Source organism: Saimiri boliviensis, chromosome 7 (assembly GCF_048565385.1).
Source record: "Saimiri boliviensis isolate mSaiBol1 chromosome 7, mSaiBol1.pri, whole genome shotgun sequence".
Taxonomy (NCBI): domain Eukaryota; kingdom Metazoa; phylum Chordata; class Mammalia; order Primates; family Cebidae; genus Saimiri; species Saimiri boliviensis.
In genome coordinates this window covers 43,278,271-43,300,090 of record NC_133455.1, presented here as the reverse complement: position 1 = coordinate 43,300,090, position 21,820 = coordinate 43,278,271, and the positions used below count along the sequence as shown (strand labels likewise).

General features: G+C 41.2%; 1 protein-coding gene across 13 annotated transcripts in view; it reads right to left on the bottom strand.

The window, feature by feature from the left end:
- POC1B (POC1 centriolar protein B) overlaps positions 1 to 21,820 on the bottom strand; it is a 120,357-nt gene that overhangs the window by 78,453 nt on the left and 20,084 nt on the right. For 11 of the 13 annotated variants that reach the window (XR_012518389.1, XR_012518390.1, XM_003927866.4 and 8 more), the window contains 2 exons: positions 15,221 to 15,392; positions 10,064 to 10,243 (listed from right to left, as the gene is read on the bottom strand). Coding sequence is in view for 10 of the 13 variants with exons in the window: in XM_003927866.4 (XP_003927915.1) it covers positions 10,064 to 10,243; positions 15,221 to 15,392 (352 nt within the window). In the remaining 3 variants the exon portion in view is untranslated. The remainder of the gene's footprint in view (positions 1 to 10,063; positions 10,244 to 15,220; positions 15,393 to 21,820) is intronic. The other 2 variants (XR_012518391.1, XM_074402445.1) reach the window with 1 other exon arrangement.

The following is a 21,820-nucleotide window of genomic DNA, read 5'->3' as shown; positions in this document are numbered from 1 at the left end:
TGAGGTCAGGAGTTGAGACCAGCCTGGCCAACATGTGTCTACTAAAAAATACAAAATTTCACAGGGCTTGGTGGCAGGCATCTGTAATCCCAGCTACTCAGGAAGCTGAGGCAGGAGAACTGCTCGAACCCAGGAGTCAGAGGTTGCAGTGAGCTGAGATCGTGCCACTGCACTCCAGCCTGCGTGACAGAGTGAGACTCTGTCTCGAAAGAAAAAAAAAATTATAAAAAACTAACACAAGGAATCAAATTGTGTTACTTACTAAGCCTCTTTTTTTAAAAAAAAATTACTTAATGTGACTGTTAAGTGACCAGAATATTTCTATGAGAAGACTTAACTCTTATACTTCAAGAAAGCAATTATGAAGAAAAATATTTAATAAAATGAAATACTTAGAAAATAACAAAGTATAAAAATATCCTATGACATCAGCCAAATACTACCTCCACCATCACATCATTATCTAGGACATGTGAGCACACATGCCCTAGAATGGTTCTTAATACATCTCATTTAATTTTCAGCATAACCCAGGAAAACAAAGCAGTAGTTTGTCTCAATATACAGTGAAGAAACAGAGGCACAAAAAGGGTAAGTAACTGCCAGCATTATCATGTCAGTGGGGAAAGGGGTCTGGATTTGAATCATGCAATCTGTTTCCACAGCCAAACCTCTGAACCACTTTGCTTAAGTCTTTGTCAAAAAGGAAAATGTCTTCTACTGGCCCAAATTACTCAGAGCACTGGAAGTTTTGTGTGGCTTCTGTGTGAACAACAGAAGGTTCTAAAGTGGAGAGGAAACACGAGGCAGTGCTGTTACGAGGCTATATACCGTCCTTGAACAAAAATCTGTGTGTGTAGCCATAAGCTGCAGGTAAAACAGGCATGGTCCTTGTCCTTGAGGAGTTTATAGGGAAGATTTTCACCCACTGATTCATTCAAAGATTCCCTGAGCACTTGTCAATACCTCACACTGGGCACTGCCATGGGTAGTAGGAATATAGCTGCGAATGAGACTGGCAAGATCCCTGCCCTCATGAGGCTTTTGTTCTAGGGAGGAGGGAGGGCACACAAAAAACCTAATTTTAGAAAGTGATATGAAAAAGGGTTATAACAAAACAAGTGCCAATTTGTCACTCGACACTCCATAGAGGAACAGGATTTTAAAGAAACTTGCAAATGAGGAAAAGCATTATCTTGGTTAGCTATAAGTGCTTCCTAAGCAGGAGGGTTCGCAGCTGGGAGAAATTTCCCAGAGGAAAAGAAATCAAGAGGATGTGAACCTCGAATGAGGTTGAGTACAGGTGGTAGCTGGGAAGAACCTGGTGACAGAAGGAGGTGAGGTTTCTACCATCAGCTTAACAGAAACTAAGGGGACTGAGGTTAAGGCCTTGCCCCTGCTCTGGTCACTGCATTATAACCTTGCATATGCTTTCTGTATGTGTTTTTTTGCATTTGGGGTGGCTGAAAGTGAGAATGATGATTTCTATTTCCTCCTCCTCCCTTTTATTTTTAATTAGATATATCAAAAATAGGTTAGCAACAAACAGGCTTCTCTTCGCTCTGGCTTTGATTAGGAAAGATTAGTCCTTTATTGTGAAGTCTCAAATAACATCTAATTAGACTTTTAAGAATTTAAAGAGGATACAAAATTTCTACTAAGACATTAACAGATTTCTGACTCTCTTAATTTAGTACTACCCAACCACCTTTAAAAACTTCTAGAAAGTGTGCCACCAAGATGGGTATTATATTAGTCAATAGTGACTACTGGATTAGCAAACATGGACATTTGAGAGTTTGAGAGGCACAAGAAGCTAAATGAGCTACTACTGAATTCCTTAAACTTAACTGGTCAGTCAAAAACATGAGGAAATTATTTTTCTTTTATTTATTTTTATTTTTTATTGAGGCAAGGTCTCACTTTGTCACCCAGGCTGGAATGCAATGGCCTGATCTCGGCTCATTTCAGCCTCAACCTCCAGGGCTCAGGTGATCATCCCTCCTTAGCCTCCCAAGTAGCTGGATAGACAGATAGATAGATAGTACTTTCATAAAAAATTCAAATTTTCCTTTGGCTATTTCTTATCTTCAGAATACATGTTCTTTAAAAACACATTCCCATGACTCAGGGCACTGGGACCAAACATAGCAGGCACTATTTCACGTCCCATAAGACACAAATCATTAGTAAGAGAAACTGAAGCCAGCAGCCCTTCAGTAGGAACAGGAAGCAGTAAAAAGTAGTGGAAATAAGACTGCTCAGTTAAGTATTGAGTCCTGAATTCTAGGGCCAATTCTGCAACTGTCCAGCTATTTAACCTTGTAAACTCACAACCATAATGACTACCACTTCCTATTTGTATAATGAAGGAGTCTGGTTTGAATTAGCCCTAAAATTTTCACAGACTCATTAAAACTTGGCAGTCTCAGAGTTCGCTTTGATGGAATTTTATGTTTACAGGTTGAAGGTGAAGTTCAAGTCAATAAGCAAAACATTTACTTTTTTTAAGTGTTGGTCAGCATTAGAAAAGAAACCATCTGTTGACTACAGTAGCAGGATTCATTTCTGTAACTGCTGAGAGACAAAAAGTAGGTGAAAAAATATAAAAAGATCAAGTATGCCATGAAAATTATTCGTTGGGGAATTTTGCATCTATGTGCTCAGACTTCGTTCCTGGAATCTCCACCCATGAGTACAACTGCTTGCTGGGCACCTCCTCTTGAATATCTTGCAGGAGTCTCCAGCTTTAACTTGTCCAAATGAACTCACTCTCTTCCTCCCAAAGAGGAAGGTTCTCTTTTTCTCCTTCTTTTTCTCCAGTGTTCTGTTTCTCAGTAAATGGTTTCTCAACCCAGAAACTCAGGGGTCTAACTTGATTCCTCTTTCTCTTCTGCTTCCCTGTTCCAATCCATTATTGGGTCCTGTCTCCTCAAACCACAATTGGCCCTGCTGTCTTCCACTATCCACAAGCAACAAAAGTGATCCTTAAGTCTTAAATCAAATTGGGTCATCTTTCTGCCTAAAACCCTTTGGTGGTTGCACATTTCCTTTGGGGAGAAGTGTGACATGCTCACCACTGCTCATAGCCCTCCAGGACCTGTCCTCCTGCCTCTTCGTTTTCATCACCCTCCTCTTCCTTACATTCTCTTAGGTTCCCTGCTCTTGTTCAGGTGTTTCCTCACATGCTGTTCCCTGTGCCTCAAACATTGCCCAGTGTTTTTACCTAGTTTAAAATCTATAAAAGGATTTCACACATCCTTTAAGCTCTCTGCTTCAGTGTCACTTCCTCAGGAACAGCCTTCCTGAACACTGTCACCAGTAAGCTAGCACCCCAGGAAGTGTTCTTGGAGTTGCCCACATCCTTATTTATTTATGTATTCATTTATTTAGAAACAGACTCTTGCTTTGTAGCCCAGGCTGGAGTGCAATGGCAGGATCTTGGCTCACTGCCATCTCTGCCTCCTCAAGTGATTCTTAAGCCTCAGCTGTAATGTAGCTGGGATTACAGGTGTGTGCCACCACACCTGGCTAATTTATGTATTTTTAGTAGAGATGGGTTTTTGCTTGTTGGCCAGGCTGGTCTTGAACTCCTGACCTCAAGCGATCTGCCTCCCTCAGTCTCCCAAAGTGTTAGCATTACAGGCATGAGACACCCCACCTGGCCCCACATCCACATTTATACCCGAGTGTTCCATGCTGGCTTACCTAATAGAATATAAGCTCCAAGATGAGACAACTCACATCTGTTTCACTCAATGCTCTATCCTCAGACACAGTGCCTGGCACTGAGTAGGCTCTCAGTAAATGCTTAGGAAATTTTCAAAAAGTTTTAAGGGAATATAAACTAACTTAATATTATATATAGCCAATGTAACCTGAAAAAATCTTTATAATTCATTGTACAACAATGTAAATATACTTAATGCCACAGAACTATATACATAAAAATGGTTAAAATGGTACATTTTGTTAGGTATATTTTACCATAATTTTACAAAATCTTTTCAATTCACATGGTCAAAAGATCACTTTGTAACCCTACCAACAACCAAAAATTATAGGCAGATATTTACTCAAAAAAATCAATACTGGAAAAGCTGTCTAAATTCAAATCTCATCTTGAATTTGTAGTTCCCATAATCCCCAGAAGTCATGGGAGGGACCTGATGGGAGGTAATTAAATCATGGGGGTGGATACCCTCATGCTATTCTTTTTATAGTGAGTTGAGTTCTCATGAGATCTGATGGTTTTATAAGAGGCTTTTCCCCCTTTTGCTCAGCACTTCTCCTTGCTGTCACCATGTGAAGCAGGACGTATTTGCTTCCTCTTCCACCATGATTTGAAAGTTTCCCGAGGCCTCCCAGGCTCTGCAGAACTGTGAGTCAATTAAACCTCTCCTTTATAAATTACCCAGTCTCAGGTATGTCTTTATTAGTAGTGTGAGAACAAACCAATGCAGCCTGTTTCCTGGCTCATAAATGACACCTTCTTGCTGTGTCCTTGCATGGTGGAAGAGGCAAGGGTCACTCTGGGGCCTCTTTTATAAGGGCACAAATCCCATTCATGTGGGTGTGCTTCATGAACTAATCACCTCCCCAAGACTCCATCTTTTAATACCATCATCTTTGGGGTAAGGATTTCAACACATGAATTTTTGGGAGACACAAACTCAGACCATAGTAAATGACATCATTAAAGCACTACAAGAAAAAAATTATCCACCAAACTAGAATTCTACATCTCAGCAAAAATATCCTTTATAAAGGATAAACCAAAAGTTGGAAGAAGTCATCCATCGCCAGGAGACCTTCACTACAAGAAATGGTAAGTAAAGTGTTTCAGGCTGAAGAGAAATGATATCAGATGGAAACCTGGATCTACACAAAGGAATAAAGAATGTTGGAACTGGCAAATACAGGGGTAAATATAGAAGACTTTTTTGTTTCCTATTTTCTTTAAAAGAAAATTGGCTGCTTAACGCATTGTGAGCTTACATCATATGTAGATGTAAACTGTCAAGAAGTAAATGGAGATATAGTTCTGTAAGTTCTAACGTTATATATAAAACAGCATAAAATTAATTCGAGTAGACTGTGATAAGGATGCATATTGTAATCTCTTAGAGGTTACCACAAAACAAAATAAGACAAACAGTAAAGCTAAGAATAAAACAGATAAGTTAAATGCTAAGAGATAGTTAATTAATCCAAAAGGAGAGGAGGATAAAGAAGTAATAAACACGTGGGATAAATTGTATAAATAGAAAACAGTAAAATGGTAGACTTAAATCCAATCACAGGACTGATTACATACATTTAAACAGACTAAGAATTTCAGTTAAAAGGTAGAGATTTTCAGACCCAACTACTTTGAAATAAAAAGACCCTCTTTTTAAGTTTACTATACAACATACATTTTAATAGCTAATAGTAGCTATCTATATTAGCAACTCCAAAAACTATGTGCAAATATGTGAAATGACTTTTGAATATCACCTAACAGTGGCTCCAGTATAATCCCTAGGGGGAGAAACTAATGTGAGGGGTGTTAATAGCTGACATTAATTGGCACTTTACATTCATTAACTAATTTAATCTTCACAATGACCTTATGAGGAAGTCACTTCCATTGTACTCATTTTATATGGGAGAGGACTAATGCCCAGAGAATGTGATGTGCCCAAGTAACATGCTAGTGAGCCCAGGCTCTTAACTACTCTATGCTGCCTCTCTGCTGAAATTAATCACTGTGTTGCATCACCTGAAAGATACTACATCAACAGAGAGGAGACGTGCAACAACTGCAACAAGCAAAGAGCAAGAGCTGGTCATCAGTTTCCATCCTGACCCATGGGAGGGGTGCCTGACCAGCAGTACTAATCATTGGCAGGTGTGTGGATGAGGAGACGGGATCACCTCACTATCCTCACCTGAGAAAACTATCTAACAAGATTTTTTTCCACAAACTCCTATTGCTTTAGTTCCAGGTCTCACTGAGCAGCCTTCTGGTTATATTCTGACTTTGTTGGCAAAGGAAGAAGGCCCTGACAAAGGCATACGAATGTTCCAGGCTCTGTGGCATTTAGCACTGTTGTTAAAAAAGTAAACTGGCATCTGACATATGTTTCAGACTCTCCTAAACTTATGAAATATGACTCAAGCTCCCCTGAACTTTCTCACCTTCAGGTATAGGGTGAAAACAGGACTTCTAGTCCTGCAGATCTTTGAAAGTCATGGATTAGAATGACTTCATCAAGGTTAAGTTATCACAGGAAGTGCACAAACACTCTGGGAGGCTGGGCCTGGGTGGTCAATCAGGCCCTCTAGACATTGGTCTAAACCAGGCATCCCCAAACTACAGCCCGCAGGCTGCATGTAGCCCCCTGAGGCCATTTATCTGGCCCCCTGCCGCACTTCAAGAAGGGGCACCTCTTTCATTGGTGGTCAGTGAGAGGAGCACAGTATGTGGCGGCCCTCCAACGGTCTGAGGGACAGTGAACTGGCCCCCTGTGTAAAAAGTTTGGGGACACCTGGTCTAAACTCTCTCGTTCTAACTGCAATAAGGTAAGCCAAGAAGATACATTTTAATAAATGCATGAGAAAGAATCTGTAAGCATGTTGTAGAGCACATAAATAAAAAGTTGCCAAGAAGAAATCCTTATTCATTAACTTTAAACAAATTATTCATCAAAGCACATTCCTTGAGGAAGGCCTCTGCAGAGTTTTACATTAATCATTCACTCCAAACAGTAAGAAAACTGACTTAAAAAAAAAAAAATCCCTCAGAACCTTAAGGTGCCAGCAAGATAAAGATAGTCCATGGAGGCCAGGTGTGCCGAGTAAGCAACTGGCCAATAGAACAAGAGTCAACCAAAATGGACAAAGAAAGCAGTGAAGCCATATAAACATCGCCATGCAAAACAGGCATGCACAATACTGCTGGATTTGCTATAAAAGATTCACAAAAATAACTCTTCTCTGAAGAAATCCATGAAAATTACCTTTGCTTTAGAGGTAAACCTAAGCCTACTCACCAACCTTTTACTGATTCATTCAGCCACATTTTTGCACAACCCCTGACCCTTTCCCATCCTGTAGCTAATACTCTACAGTGCTTCTCAGATCGTATCTGACCTATCTGAAACACTCTCTCCTGACATTGACCTTACTAGCTTCCTCATTATAGTCAAGTCTTGGCTCAAACACCTTGGTAAATATGCCTTCCCTGACCTCGATATGTAAAAGACCACCTCCCAACCCCATCACTTTTCATCTTGTTACCCTGCATAATTTTTCTCCACTTATCACTAATATATTTGCTGCCTGTCTCTCTCAGTGAAGGAAGCTCCATGAGAGTAGGAATTTTGTGTTTTACTTTCTGCTGTACTCATACAATTTAGAACAGTGCCTGGCAAGAGAATACAACATAAATACTTGCAACACAAAGTCTAATAGGGAAGACAGGTCTAAGCTGACAGATCTCATAAGCAAGGCAATGTGGTGGCATAAATGAGTCACAATGAGCTTGGCCCAGGAGAGGTAGAAACCATTCTTGGAGGAAGAGATGCAGAGCAGGTTGAGAAGGAACGGTGGAAGCAGGGGCATTCCAGCATGGAAATCATCATGTGAAAAGGCACAAGGCATAAAGGGTCATTCACACTTGAGGAGCCCTGTCTGGCTGCAAGAAGGTGAATGGTGAAAGTGACAGAATAAAGAAAGTGACAGAAGAAGGATAAGAGGACAGTGCACACATGCCAGGGCAAGGAGTCACTGAGGGGTTTTAAGGTGAGAAACAGCATGACCCAATTTGTTTTTTACAAAAGTAGAGATGCAGGGTGGAGGATGGGAGGAGGGACTCTGTAGTCTGGGAGACCACTGAGGAGAGTGGTCTCTTCCTGCAAAAGTCTCCACAAAGGTCAAAGGTGCTAAAACTACAGCAGCAGCATTGAGGATGGAGATAAAACAGATGTCTTGACTGAGTAAGAAGATCTCACTTTTCAACTCTCTCTCTCTCTCCACAAGTCTCCACAAGGTCAATGGTGCTAAAACTACAGCAGCAGTGTTGAGGATGGAGATAAAATGTCTTGACAGGGTAAGAAGAACCCATTTTTCAAGTCTCTCCCCGCTACCCCCACCCCACACACACACAACACAGACACATACACACACACTCTCTAATATTTTCAGGTGTGGCTATAGTCAGAAACCAATTCATGTGATTAAATAAAAATTCATTCTGTTCCTCTCATAGCTCTGCTCTCTTCTGAATTAATATTATTTTTAGTCAGTCCTTTGCCCACAGTGTCCCTCAGCAGTGACGGGCTTAAATAAGCCTAAACACTGCCATCCAAGAGGAAAAGCCCATGGTTTCAACAAGACTCACTCCTCCAGGAGGAGATGCTACGTTTCTGTGGGCGAGCCTGAGCTGAATGTCCGCCACTGCAACTGGAGATAGGGCCACTGCTGCACAAGACACAGAGGGGACCAAGAGGGCAGGCTAGTTCCTCAGGGTAAGCTTGAGCAGTGCTACCAGAAAGCAGGGAATGGATGCTAGGCAGAAAACAGGAACGGTTGCCCAGGGTGAAGTGCAATGGCGCAATCTTGGCTTACTGCAACCGCAGCCTCCTGGGTTCAAGTTGTTCTCCTGCCTTTGTCTCTCAAGTAACTGAGACTACAGGCACATGCTACCATGTCTGGCTAATTTTTGTATTTTTAGTAGAGGCAGGGTTTTGCCATGTTGGCCAGGCTGGCCTCAAACTCCTGATCTCAAGTGATCCACCAGCCTTGGCCTCACAAAGTGCTGGGATTATAAGCATGAGCCACCGGGAAATGCAATCTGCACTGTCAGTACTTTAGCAGAGGGTCCTATGAATAGAAAGACTCCACAGATGTTGGCCCACAGGTGACTAACGACACCTACAGTAGCATTCACCTACCAACAGACTGCTGCCAAAGATTCTGAAGTTCTTCCTGACTTCGCTCTTTCTCTGTCAAATCTGATGTGACAGCTCATACTGCCGGTTATAACTTCAAACTTTATCTAGAATCCAACCACATTGCAATCTTCATAGTCACCAGCTTAGTCCAAGCCAGGACCTGGACTGCTTAGCCTCCTAACAAGGTCTCCCTGTTTCTGGCCTGGCTTTGACAATTTATTCTCCACCCAGCAGTCCAAGAAATTCCAGTAAAATGCAGGTCAAAGAGAGGAGGGCACTACACTGGCATCTCCTCCCACCCAGGGCATGAGTCAGTGCTGCTCTTAGCCTGCCTGGCTGGCCCCCCTCCTACATCCCCACCCATCCTCGCCCATGCTTTTCCTCACACAGCCCCCAGGCTCTGCCTCAGGGCTTCTGCCCTTGCTTCTCCTATCCAGGATATTCCTTTCCTGAATTTCTTCAAGCCTCACTCCCTCCTTTACATCTCTATCCAAAGGTCACCCTTTCTGTAAGACATTCCCTGAATGTCATTTGAAATTAAAGGCCCCTTGCCGGTATGATGGTTCATGCCTGTAATCCAGCACTTTGGGAGGCCGAGGCAGGTGGATCACTTAAGCCAAGGAGTTTGAGAACAGCCTGGGCAACATGGTGAAACCCTGTCTCTACTAAAAATACAAAAAATTATCCAGGAATGGCAGTGAATGTGTAGTCCCAGCTACTCAGAGTCTGAGGTGAGAGAATCACCTGAGTCCGGAAGTCAAGGCTGCAATTAGTGGTAATGGCATCACTACATTCCAGCCTGGGTGACAGGAGTGAGATCGTATAAAAAAAAATAAAAATAAAAACTACAAGTCCCTTTCCAACCCAGCTATTTCCCCATAGTGCTTACTGCCATTTGACCTATCTATCTATTTTCCTATTTGTTTGTCTGTCTCTCTGGAATGTAAGAGCAAGGATTTTGACTATTTTGTTTACTATTGTTTCAGCATATAGCAATCACACAACAAATATCTTCTGAATGAATTAATATGTCCTCAAACCCTTTTTCTCGAAGTTAAGGGCAAACATGAACTAGAGCAGAAAAAAAAATGTGGAAATCTTAATATGAAATTGTTTACACTTACTTGGCACAGCGTACCCAGTGTGTATGTCGATACAAGGAATACAGGAAGCGCTGGCGATACATGTTCCATACTTTGATGGATTTGTCCTCAGAAGCTGTAGCTAGAAACTGGCCATCAGCTGAAAAGTCTACACTTCGAACTGGAGCTGTATGAGCTTTAAATTCTGAGAACTTTCCTCTCCTGGAAATAAACAGTTTAATATTTATAACTCGTTTGGTTTAATTATAGTTAATAATCACAATACAAACTTCAAAACATATAAAATAGTTTAAATAAAATGGTTTAACTCTTGTAAAACCTAAAAAAGGTATGAAAAGGCTATGTTATACTGTACTCTTCATCAACACTGAAATTTCCTTGAAATATTTCCTTGAAATTTCAGGCGTTGAGAATTGAAGGACAGAGAAAAAAAGAATGAAAAAAAGATGGAGAAAATAATGTGAGGTATTTGAAAAGTAGAAAACCTTTAAATAGGAGCAGGCTAGACAGTGTTTGAGTTACAAGGTGATATGTGGTAAATGCTACTTTGTGTCAGTGCTCCCAGGTTCCCAAGGCATTTTCACCTTACACTGTGTCCAGGACTTAGCAATTTTCCCATTTAGAAATTCATATTAATACTCAGGATATCTTATGGGGAAAACTGTAATAAATGCTTGAAAAAAATCAGGCAACAGAATTTAGCTGGCCACAATATACTTCTCAGATGTTCAGATGTTCACACTGATCTCCCATATACCTGCACCTCGTCCTGTATTTTGTTACCTTGGCTGGTCAGAGTGACATTCTCTGTGTCTAAGCCAGAAGTCTGGTATTCACATTCAACTCCTCCCCCTTCCTCTATCATCCTCATTTCCTAAATATCTTTTGAATCCTCCTCTTCTATGTCAGCTCTGCTTGCCTTAAGGTAGATATATCCTCAACATCCTTCACCTAGGTTATTGCAAAAGCCTCTTAACTGGTCTTCCTGCTCTAATCTTTTGTCCCCTTCTGGTCACCTACATATTGTGCTTATTACCTTGCTAAGAGTGTAACGCCAAGCATGTAAATCCTAGTGTAAATGTGTCACTGGCTCTTCTCCAAAAGAAAGCACAATGCCCAAGGGCTCTGGCGAGGCATTCTGCCACTACACTGAACTTTGTACTCAGAACAGTCAGAGCACTTCAAACACACCCCTGCCTTTGCAATTATTGCTTTCTCAGGCTGGACTACTTCCTTCCCCCATCCCTAGGCCCCCTTGACCAAGCCAGACAGGCTTAATGGCTCCCTATCTGCTACAACAATTTTGCTTACTACACTACACAGTGACTTTTTAAAGAACTACTTGTCTCCTCTTAAGCAGTACATTTTTGGAGAACAGGAATGATGATTTATTCATCTCTGTAAGACCACATCTAGCAATATGTCAAGCACATAAAAAGAACTCAATACATGTTGAATTCCACTCAGAACAGTCAATAAAGGCTCTTAGACCCAATCTGGCTTACCCTTCCAGTGGTCAGTAGGGAGCAAAGGTGACTTTATCATAAATTTCCGTCTCCTGACATACATTACTCATGAATAACTGAAATTAATATTAAACAAAAATTAGGAGGGAGCATCCAGGGACTAGATCAGTGAGGTTTTCAAGGGTGAATTTCATGAGTGGAAATCAGGAGTATAGTTTGGCCTGAATCCAAGTATAATGTCTAGAGAAAACAAAGAAAAGGCAAGGCATCTGCAGCGACCAGGAAGCTGAGACAGACTGTCACTATCACCAAAATTTGCCCTGATTTTTAGTTCGGCACTCCACACTCCAGCAGGCTGTTCTCTTTGCCACCTTTCTAAAAGGCTCTCCTTTCAGCTGTAGGTTAAACCAAGCACCGGATCCAGTCTCAACAGGAAACAGAAGAAACCAAGATAGGAGTGCCTTGTGTTTGTTGTGCTGGTGCCTAACTGGTTTCTAGTTCCTCATTCTGACTTAATATAGGCTCTCTGCCTCCTGAATATTTACTTTCCCTTTCAGCCAAATTCTCTTGACTGTTGACTGTGACGAACTCTGGGCCAGACTTGCTTTCAGACTTGCTCCTACCTATTCTTTTCTTATTTATTTTTTTGAGACGTGTTCTCTTTCTGTGACACATGCTGGAATACAGTGGTACAATCACTACTCACTGTGACTCAAACTCCTATGCTCAAGAGATCCTCCTTCCTCAGCCTCCTGAGGAGCTAGGTGTGTATCACCATGCCCAGCTAATTTTATTTTATTTTATTTTATTTTTTTGAGATGGAGTTTCACTCTTGTTACCCAGGCTGGAGTGCAATGGCGCGATCTCGGCTCACCGCAACCTCCGCCTCCTGGGTTCAGGCAATTCTCCTGCCTCAGCCTCCTGAGTAGCTGGGATTACAGACATGAGCCACCATGCCCAGCTAATTTTTTGTATTTTTAGCAGAGACAGGGTTTCACCATGTTGACCAGGATGGTCTCGATCTCTTGACCTTGTGATCTACCCGCCTCGGCCTCCCAAAGTGCTGGGATTACAGGCTTGAGCCACCGCGCCCGGCCCTTAATTTTATTTTTTATTTTGATTTTTTATAGGAACAAGGTCTCACTGTATTGCCCAAGCTGGTCTTAAACTCTTAGCCTCAAGTGATCCTCCTGCCTCAGGCTCCCAAAGTGCTGAAATTACAGGTGTAAGCCATGCCCCCTGCCTCTCCCAATTCTTTCTTAGCCTTCTGATCACCAGCTGTGGTGTGTATCTGTAAATATGGCTGCCAGTACTGATCTCATCCCTGTACATGCATGTTTCTCTGCTTCACATGGGGTGGAATCTGTTTATTTCTCCTCCCTTTGAATCTGGGCTGGTGTTGTGACTTTACTTTGAGCAACAGAACGTGGCAGAAGTGACGCTGCAAGTTTCGGGCCTAGTCCTTAAATGGTCTAGCAGCTTCTGCTTTGATTCTCCAGACAACCCAGAAAATTGTGACAAATCATTGTTTCTGACCTAACATACTAAGGTTTTAGGACAGTTATACAGCAATAGATAACTGATACATCATCTGCCTTCCTGTTGCCACAATCCACCATTATTGGTCTGGCCCTACTATGACATAATTTAGTAAGAAAAACTAGGGACACCTACACAAGCCTAATCACTGTATTTAGATGAGCTATGACAAATTAATGATTCAGTGAGCTTTCAGCTCATCTACCCTTATACAGTTTGTTCACGGAGATTTCCTTGAATTAGTAATGGGAGACTGAAGTTACGCTGTGCTGAAGATAACAAAAAGGCTAGTTCTAAATTCCCAAAGCTAAGGGTTTTGGAACATGCTTCTCCTCTCAGACACCAAACCAGTTCCTTCTCCCTTAAAACTCCCTGCTACATTGCCATCCATTATAACATGTCACTACTCTTCAACAGTTTTCACTACCATTGGAATAATAGTCAGATTTCTCAGCATAGTTTCCCTTGGGTGGTGGCAGAAAAAAAGCACCCATTGGCATGGGAAGGCCCATGAGCTTTCCTTCATTTGGGAGTGCCTGGGCCTGTTTAGCCACTGAGTACAAGTCAAATCCTGCCACAACAGTGTCAAGGAAAATGCTCAAATTCTTTATTTTTATTTTTCCCAGACAGAGTCTTACTCTGTCACCAGGCTGGAGTGCAATGGTGTGATCTTGGTTCACTGCAACCTCCACCTCCCGGATTCAAGCAATTTCTCCTGCCTCAGCCCCCCAGTAGCTGGGACTACAGGGGCAGGCCACCACGCCCAGCTAATTTTTGTATTTTTGGTAGAGACAGGGTTTCACCACGTTGGCCAGGTGGTCTCGATCTCTTGACCTCGTGATCCGCTCGCCTAAGCCTCCCAAAGTGCTGGGATTACCGGCATGAGCCACTGTGCCTGGCCAAAATGCTCAGATCTTTATCCTCTGGAGCAGTGGTCCCCAGCCTTTTTAGCACCAGAAACCAGTTTCATGGAAGACAATTTGTCCACGGGACCAGGGGGTTGTGGGGGAAGGATGGATGATTTGGGGATGACTCAAGCACATATTTATCAAGTACTTTATTTCTATTACTATTATTATTATTTAAGACAGAGTTTCACTCTTTTCTGCCCAGGCTGGGCAATGGCACAATCTTGGCTCACTGCAACCTCTGCCTCCTGGGTTCAAGCAATTCTCCTGGCTCAACCTCCTGAGTAGCTGGGATTACAGGTGTGCACCACCATGCCTGGCTAATTTTGTACAGACAGGGTGATTGGCCAGGCTGATCTCGAACTCTTGATCTCAGGTGATCTACCTGCCTCGGCCTCCCAAAGTGCTGGGATTACAGGCATAAGCCACCACGCCTGGCCCTATTTCTATTATTACTGAATATTCACTATAATGTAGAATCAGTGGAGCCCTGAACTTGTTTTCCTACAACTAGATGGTCCTATCTGGGGTGATGGGAGACAGTGACAGATCACCAGGCATGAGATTCTCATATGGAGCGTGCAGCCTAGATCCCTTTCATGCACAGTTCACAATAGCATTTGTGCTCCTATGAGAATCGAATGCCTTTGCTGATCCGACAGGAAGCAGAACTCTGCTGTGTAGACTGGTTCCTAACAGGCCATGGACTGGTACTGGTTGGTGGCCCAGGGGTTGGGAATCTCTGCTCTGAAGTATTTATGGGGGGAAATAATATGATATGTGGAATTTGTTCTAAAAATACTCCAGGGGAAAAAGTGAGGGGAGGTGTAGATAAAACAAGATGGGCAGAATCCTGACAACTGCTGAAGCTGATTGATGGGAATATGGGGGCAGGGGAGTCATGCTATTCATTCTATTTTCATGTATGTTTGAAAATTTACATCTTTAAAGCTAATTTTGTATTTTTAGTAGAGACGAGGTTTCATCATGTTGGCCAGGCTGGTCTTGAACTCCTGACCTCATGATCTGCCTGCCTCAGCCTCCCAAAGTGCTGGGATTACAGGTATGAGCTACCGCGCCAGGCCAAGAAGACATAAATATGAGGAAAAACTCTATGAATTAGTTTGACTTTACGACAAAGCAGCATGCCTTGTATGTGACTGAGAGTAGTAGTTCAGATAGCAGTGCATGAGCAGCAGCCAGGCTCAGCTTTCTTTCACATTTCCAAATCCAAAACATAGCAAGTATTTATCTGTTTCTCTTACTTATCAGGAATCCAGAGTCTCACGGTTCTGTCTCGTGAGGCAGATGCCAATAAGTTTCCGTGTGGAGAAAACTGCACGCTGGTTACAACATCCTTGTGACCCACATATCTGTAAGCTCTAGCATGTGGCTTGAAATTCCATAGCATGAGAAAGGTATCCCAAGAAGCAGTAGCTATCAAGAAATAGAAGAACAAAACCATTGTTTGTTAAATTGCAAACATAGGTGTCTCTCATTACAATGAGCAGCATATCTAATAACAAGGCTTCCAGGTAATAGAGGGGCTGGAGGTTGTAAGGCTGACCAGGTAATAGCCAAATTACTTTTTTTTTTTTTTTTTTTTTTTGAGATGGAGTCTCGCTCTGTTGCCAGGCTGCAGTGCAGTGGCGTGATCTCAGCTCACGCCAATCTCTGCATCCCAGGTTCAAGCGATTTTCCTGCCTCAGCCTCCCGAGTAGCTAGGAGTCTACAGGCACACACCACCATGCTAGGCTAACTTTTTTGTATTTTAGTAGAGACGGGGGTTTCACCATGTAGGCCAAGATGGTCTGAATCTCCTGACCTTGTGATCCACCTGCCTCGGCCTTCCAAAGTACTAGGATTAAAGGCGTGAGCCACCACACCTGGCCCCCAAATTACTTTTTAAAGGTACTCAAAACTACATGACTAATATACAAGCTTGGCTGTGTCCTATGTAAGTACACAGCAGGATGACTGCTCCCTGTATTCGATTAATGCTTAGTAACTTTATGTACTAGAAGGCCTCAGCATAGTGTAACAGAGGGTACATGGGACTAAGAGTCAGTTTTGTTTCTAACTCTGGGTAATGGAAAGCTACTTAACCTCTGTGTCATGATGTCATGAGGACCAAATGTTTTTCCTGAGAGGGATGGATGAGATAATTTTTCAAACTGTTTATGTGGAAATAATTTTACACTTACAGAAAAGTTACAAGAATAGTACAAATAACAGTAATATGCCTTTTACCCAAATCTACTTGTTAATGTTTTGCTTCATTTGTTTATAATTTGCTCTGTACTTGTTTCTCCTCGTACATAAACACACAACACACACACACACTCAATTTTTTTCCTGAATCATTTAGGAGTAAGTTATACAACTCATGGCACCTTTATTCCTAAATACTTTAGTGTTTTTCCTAAGAAAACGGATATTCTCTTAACACACAGCACAGTTATCGGCTTCATGAAGCTGATTTTTAAAGATGCAATGTGTTAATATGCCAACTGTATTTTAATTTTATCAACTGATCATAACTGGATAAGATGATCGTAAAAGTCTCTTTCTGCTCTACAATTTAATGGCATTGATGATTAATAAAAGAAACTTGTGTGTCAGACACTAGCTTAAGGATCTACAAAAAGGAAAACACATGCAATCAATGGTGGAAATAAATGCCTTGACAAAGAATGAACAAATAAACAAATGAAAGGTTGATCTAACTCCTGCCTAAAAAACAAATTTTATTACATGCATGTAGCCCTAGAATAGCCCCAATAATGGGAAGTAGGTCAATGAGAATCACTATATCTGGACTGTAGAACACATAAGAAAAAAATGTAATGTTATAAACGTGAACACAATTAGTATAATTGTCAGGAAACAAATAGGACCTGGCTATATAAAGTCACTGAAACCTATGTTCTTTTGCCAACATATAAAGTTCATTTAGGCTCAGCTCATGCATTAGTTCCATGTAAGACAGTTAAAGTGAGTTCAGCTACAATGTTGCTTAGCACCCCCTTTTTAAAAAGGTACAAAGAGTTAACATTCCACCAAAGCTTATCCAAATTACTAAAGATTTATAACAGAGTCTAAATTATCCAAGGCTAATGTAGACAAAGCAGGGAAAATATTGAGTTATCATATGTATTAAACTCAGGACCCTATTTGAGTTCTCTGTATTATGCTGGAAACAAGAAATACAAAAGCAAGTAAGATACAATCCTTTCCCTCAAAGAATCACATAGTAGGGAAGACATCATTAATAATACACGTATGTTGGCTGGGCACGGTGGCTCACGCCTGTAATCCCAGCACTTTGGGAGGCCGAGGCGAATGGATCACGAGATCAAGAGATTGAGACCATCCTGGACAACATGGTGAAACCCTGTCTCTGCTAAAAATACAAAAAATTAGCTGGGCATGGTGGTGCGTGCCTGTAATCCCAGCTACTCAGGAGGCTGAGGCAGGAGAATTGCCTGAACCCAGGAGGTGGAGGTTGCAGTGAGCCGAGACCGCACCATTGCACTCCAGCCTGGGTAACAAGAGTGAAACTCCATCTCAAAAAAAAAAAAAAAAATACACATATGCATAGAACTTTTATGTATTATTTACTCATTAATGTTAGGTGGGGTGATTGGGTAGCCCATTCTGAGGAAAGGATGTTTGAGCAGAGAAGTGAGTGAAATATAGGGAGTGACCCGGCTGAGACATGGAGAAAGAGCACCTGGAAGAATGAGGAATGGCACAGAGGTCAGCATTCCCACAGTAGAGAGAAGAGAAAGAGACTGGTGGGAGGGAAGCCAAAAAGGGGGCAGATGGAGGAGGAGAAGTCACGGTGGGAGGGGTATCATCTTATTCTAAAGTGCAATGTGCCATTATCCTAAGCAAATTAATGCAGAACAGAAAACCAATACTGTATGTTTTCACTTATAAGTGAGAGCTGAACATTAGGTACACTGGACATAAAGATGGCAACGATAGCCACAGGGGACTACTAGAAGAGGGAGGAAAGGTTTGAAAAACTAACTATTGAGAACTATGCTTACTACTTGGATGATGGAATCAATCGTGCCTCAAATCTCAGCATCATGCAATATATCCAATATACCCATGTAACCCATGTAACAATATACCCTGCACATGTAACCCCTGAATCTAAAATAAAAGCTGAAATTATAAAAACAAAAACAAAAACAAACAACAAAAAAAAACTGCCTATCAGTGATAGACATTTGGGTTGGTTCCAGGTCTTTGCTATTGTAAACACTGCCACAATGAACATACGTGTACATGTGTCTTTATATAGAACAATTTATAATTATTTGTGTATATACCCAGTAATGGGATTGCTGAGTCAAATGGTATTTCTATTTCTAGGTCCTTGAGGAACCTCCACACTGTCTTCCACAATGGTTGAACTAATTTACACTCCACCAGCAGTGTAAAAGTGTTCCTATTTCTCCACATCCTCTCCAGCAACTGTTGTCTCCGGATTTTTTTAATGATTGCCATTCTAACTGGTGTGGGATGATATCTCAATGTAGTTTTTTATTTTCATTTCTCTAATGACCAGTGATGATGGGCATTTTTTCATGTTTGCTGGCCTCATATATGTCTACTTTTTTAAAGTGTCTGTTCATATTCTTCACCCACTTTTGAATGGGTTTGTTTGTTTTTTTCTTGTAAATCTGCTTTGGTTCTTTGTAGATTCTGGGTATCAGCCTTTTGTCAGATGGGTAGATCGCAAAAATTTTTCCCATTCTTTTGGCTGCTGGTTCGCTCTAATGATGGTTTCCTTTGCTGTACAGAAGCACTGAAGTTTAATTAGATCCCATTTGTCTATTTTGACTTTTGTTGCCATTGTTTTTGGTGTTTTAGCCATGAAGTCCTGGCCTATGCCCTGAATGGTTCAGCCTAGGTTTTCTTTTAGGGTTTTTATGGTGTTAGGTCTTATGTTTAGATCTTTAATCCATCTGGAGTTAATTTTAGTGTAAGGTGTCAGGAAGGGGTCCAGTGTCTGCTTTCTGCACATGGCTAGCCAGTTTTCCCAACACCATTTATTAAACAGGGAATTCTCTCCATTGCTTTTGTCAGGTTTGTCGAAGATCAGATGGTTGTAGATGTGTGGGGCTGCCTCCGAGGCCTCTGTTCTGTTCCATTGGTCTATGTCTCTCTTTTGGTACCAGTACCATGCTGTTTTGATTACTGTGGCCTTGTAGTATAGTTTGAAGTCAGGCAGCATGATGCCTCCAGCTTTGTTCTTTTTGCTTAGGATTGTTTTGGCTATGCAGGCTCTCTTTCGTTCCATATGAAGTTTGAAATGTTTTTTTCCAGTCCATCATTGATAGACTGGATAAAGAAAATGTAGCACATATACACCATGGAATACTACACAGCCATAAAAAATGATGAGTTCATGTCCTTCACAGGGATGTGGATGAACCTGGAAACCATCATTCTCAGCAAACTTACACAAGAACAATAAACCAAACACTGCATGTTATCACTCATAGGTGGGTGTTGAACAATTAGAACACGTGGACACAGACAGGGAGGGGAGCATCACACTCTGAGGTCAGTAGGGAGTGGCTAGGGGAGAGACAGTGGGAGGTGGAGAGGGAGGGGAGGGTTAATGAGGGGAGAAATACCAGATATAGGTGATGGGGAGATGAAGGCAGCAAACCACCTTGCCACGTATGTACCTATGCAACAATCCTGCATGATCTGCACATGTACCCCAGAACCTAAAGTACAATAAAAAAATTTTAAAAAAAGGGAATGATATTGAAAAAAATAAAAAAAAGAAAGAAAAGCTGTGATGGGGAAGTACTCTAGATGTTGAGCAGGGGGAATCTCATGATCTGGTTTAGGAACACTGTAACTCTGATAATAAGAAAAGAATTTTTAAAAATTGTATTCTCAAAGGAAGGTAATGAAATTATAAAAAGAAATAAAAAAGCAAAACAATTGTGGTGGGTCAACTGGACATTCATAAGGAAGTAAATCAATCTTGATTCCTACACTTTATATCACATGCAAAAGTTAATTCCATGAAGAATATAGATCTAAATGGGCTAGGTAAAACAATACACTTTTAGAAGAGAACACAGAATATCTTCATGACCTTGAGGTAGGCAAAGACTGCTTTAAAAAGACATTAAAGTTAATAAGCATAAAGGGCAAGAATGATAATTTGTCTGTAGAAAAACTAAGAAGTTTTGTTCACTGAGAGATACCAATAACCAAGTAAGCACCAAGTAAGCCACCAAATGACTAAGAAGATATTTACAACACATATATCCAACACACAACAAAGTGTGCATATATAGAATCTATAAAGAATGCTACAAATCAGCCAGGTATAGTGGCTCATGCCTGTAATTCCAGCACTTTGAGAAGCCATGGTGAGAGGATCACTTGAGGTCAGGAGTGTGAGACCAAGCAGGCCAACATAATGAGACTCCAACTCTATAACAACAACAAAAAAATAGTAAAGAATGCTACAGATCAATAAGAAAAAGGCACATTACCCGCCACCCCCCCCACCCAAAATAGGCAAAAGACTTAAACAGGCACTTTGCAAAAGAAGATCCTCAAATGGCCAGTGAACATATGAAAAGGTACTCAATTCCATTACTCATCAGGAATACGTAAATTAAAACCACGATGAGATATCCATGCACTGTAATCGTCAGAATGATTACAATGAAAAAGATAAATAACACCAAATCTTGGTGAGGATACAGAACAACAGGAATGCTCATATACTATTAGTGGTTATAACCACTTTGAAAATCCATTTTGAAATACCTATTGAAGCTGAATATGTACTATTTGATTCAGCAATTCCACTCCTAGGAATATACTCACAGAAATTCTTATGTATGGTTAGCAAAAGACATGTACAATGATTGTGGCAATACTATTCAAAATAGATGAAAACTAGAAGCCCACTATCCATCCAAGTAAAATGAATACATCAATTGTGATATATTCATGTTGTATATCTACTGTGTTAAATTTTACTTACATGAAGTTTAAGAAGAAGCAAAATTAATCTATGAAGTTAGAAGTAAGCATAGTGATTATGTGGATGGCAGGGAGGCAAGATAGTGTCTGGAAGGGCACAAGAGGGGACTTCCGGAGATACCGGTAATATTATGTTTCTCACTTTGAGTTTTGGTTAAATAAGCATGTCACATTCTAAAGCACAAGCTGTACAATTATCCAATTTTGGAACATATCAATGCTTTTATAAAACATTTAGGAAAAAAGCAGAAAAACATCACTCTAGCTGTTGGGCAGAGAAGATCAAGGGGCAGGTGACAGATCTATTAGGAGGCTACTGCAATCATCCAGGCAGGAGAAAGCAGTGATCTGGACTAGGCTGGGGGCCTTGGAAGTGGGAGAAAGAGTCAAAATCAAGATACATTGTAGAGTCTCTGAGGCTTGCTAATGACTAAATGTGAGGGAAAGAAAAAGAGAAGATGCTAGGATTTTGGCCTGGGCACTCAAGTGGATTTTAGTGCCATTTAATGACATGGGAAAGACCAGAAGAGAAGAAGATTTGAAGTGATACAGGATGGGGTGGAAATAAAGAGTTATTTTTTGGACATAGTAAATTTGAGATGACAATTCGACATAAAAGTGGAAATGTCAAGTAGGAAGGAAGATGGATATATCCCCCTAGAGCCCAGGAAGAGGTTCTGACTGTACAGTGTGGTGTTTAAAAGAACACCCTGTAAAATTAGACTCACTATGTTCAAATCCATGCTGTAACTTACTGCTGTGTGCCCTTGGGCAAGTTACTCAACCTCTCTGTGCCTAGGACACTTCATCTGCAAAATACGAGGCAT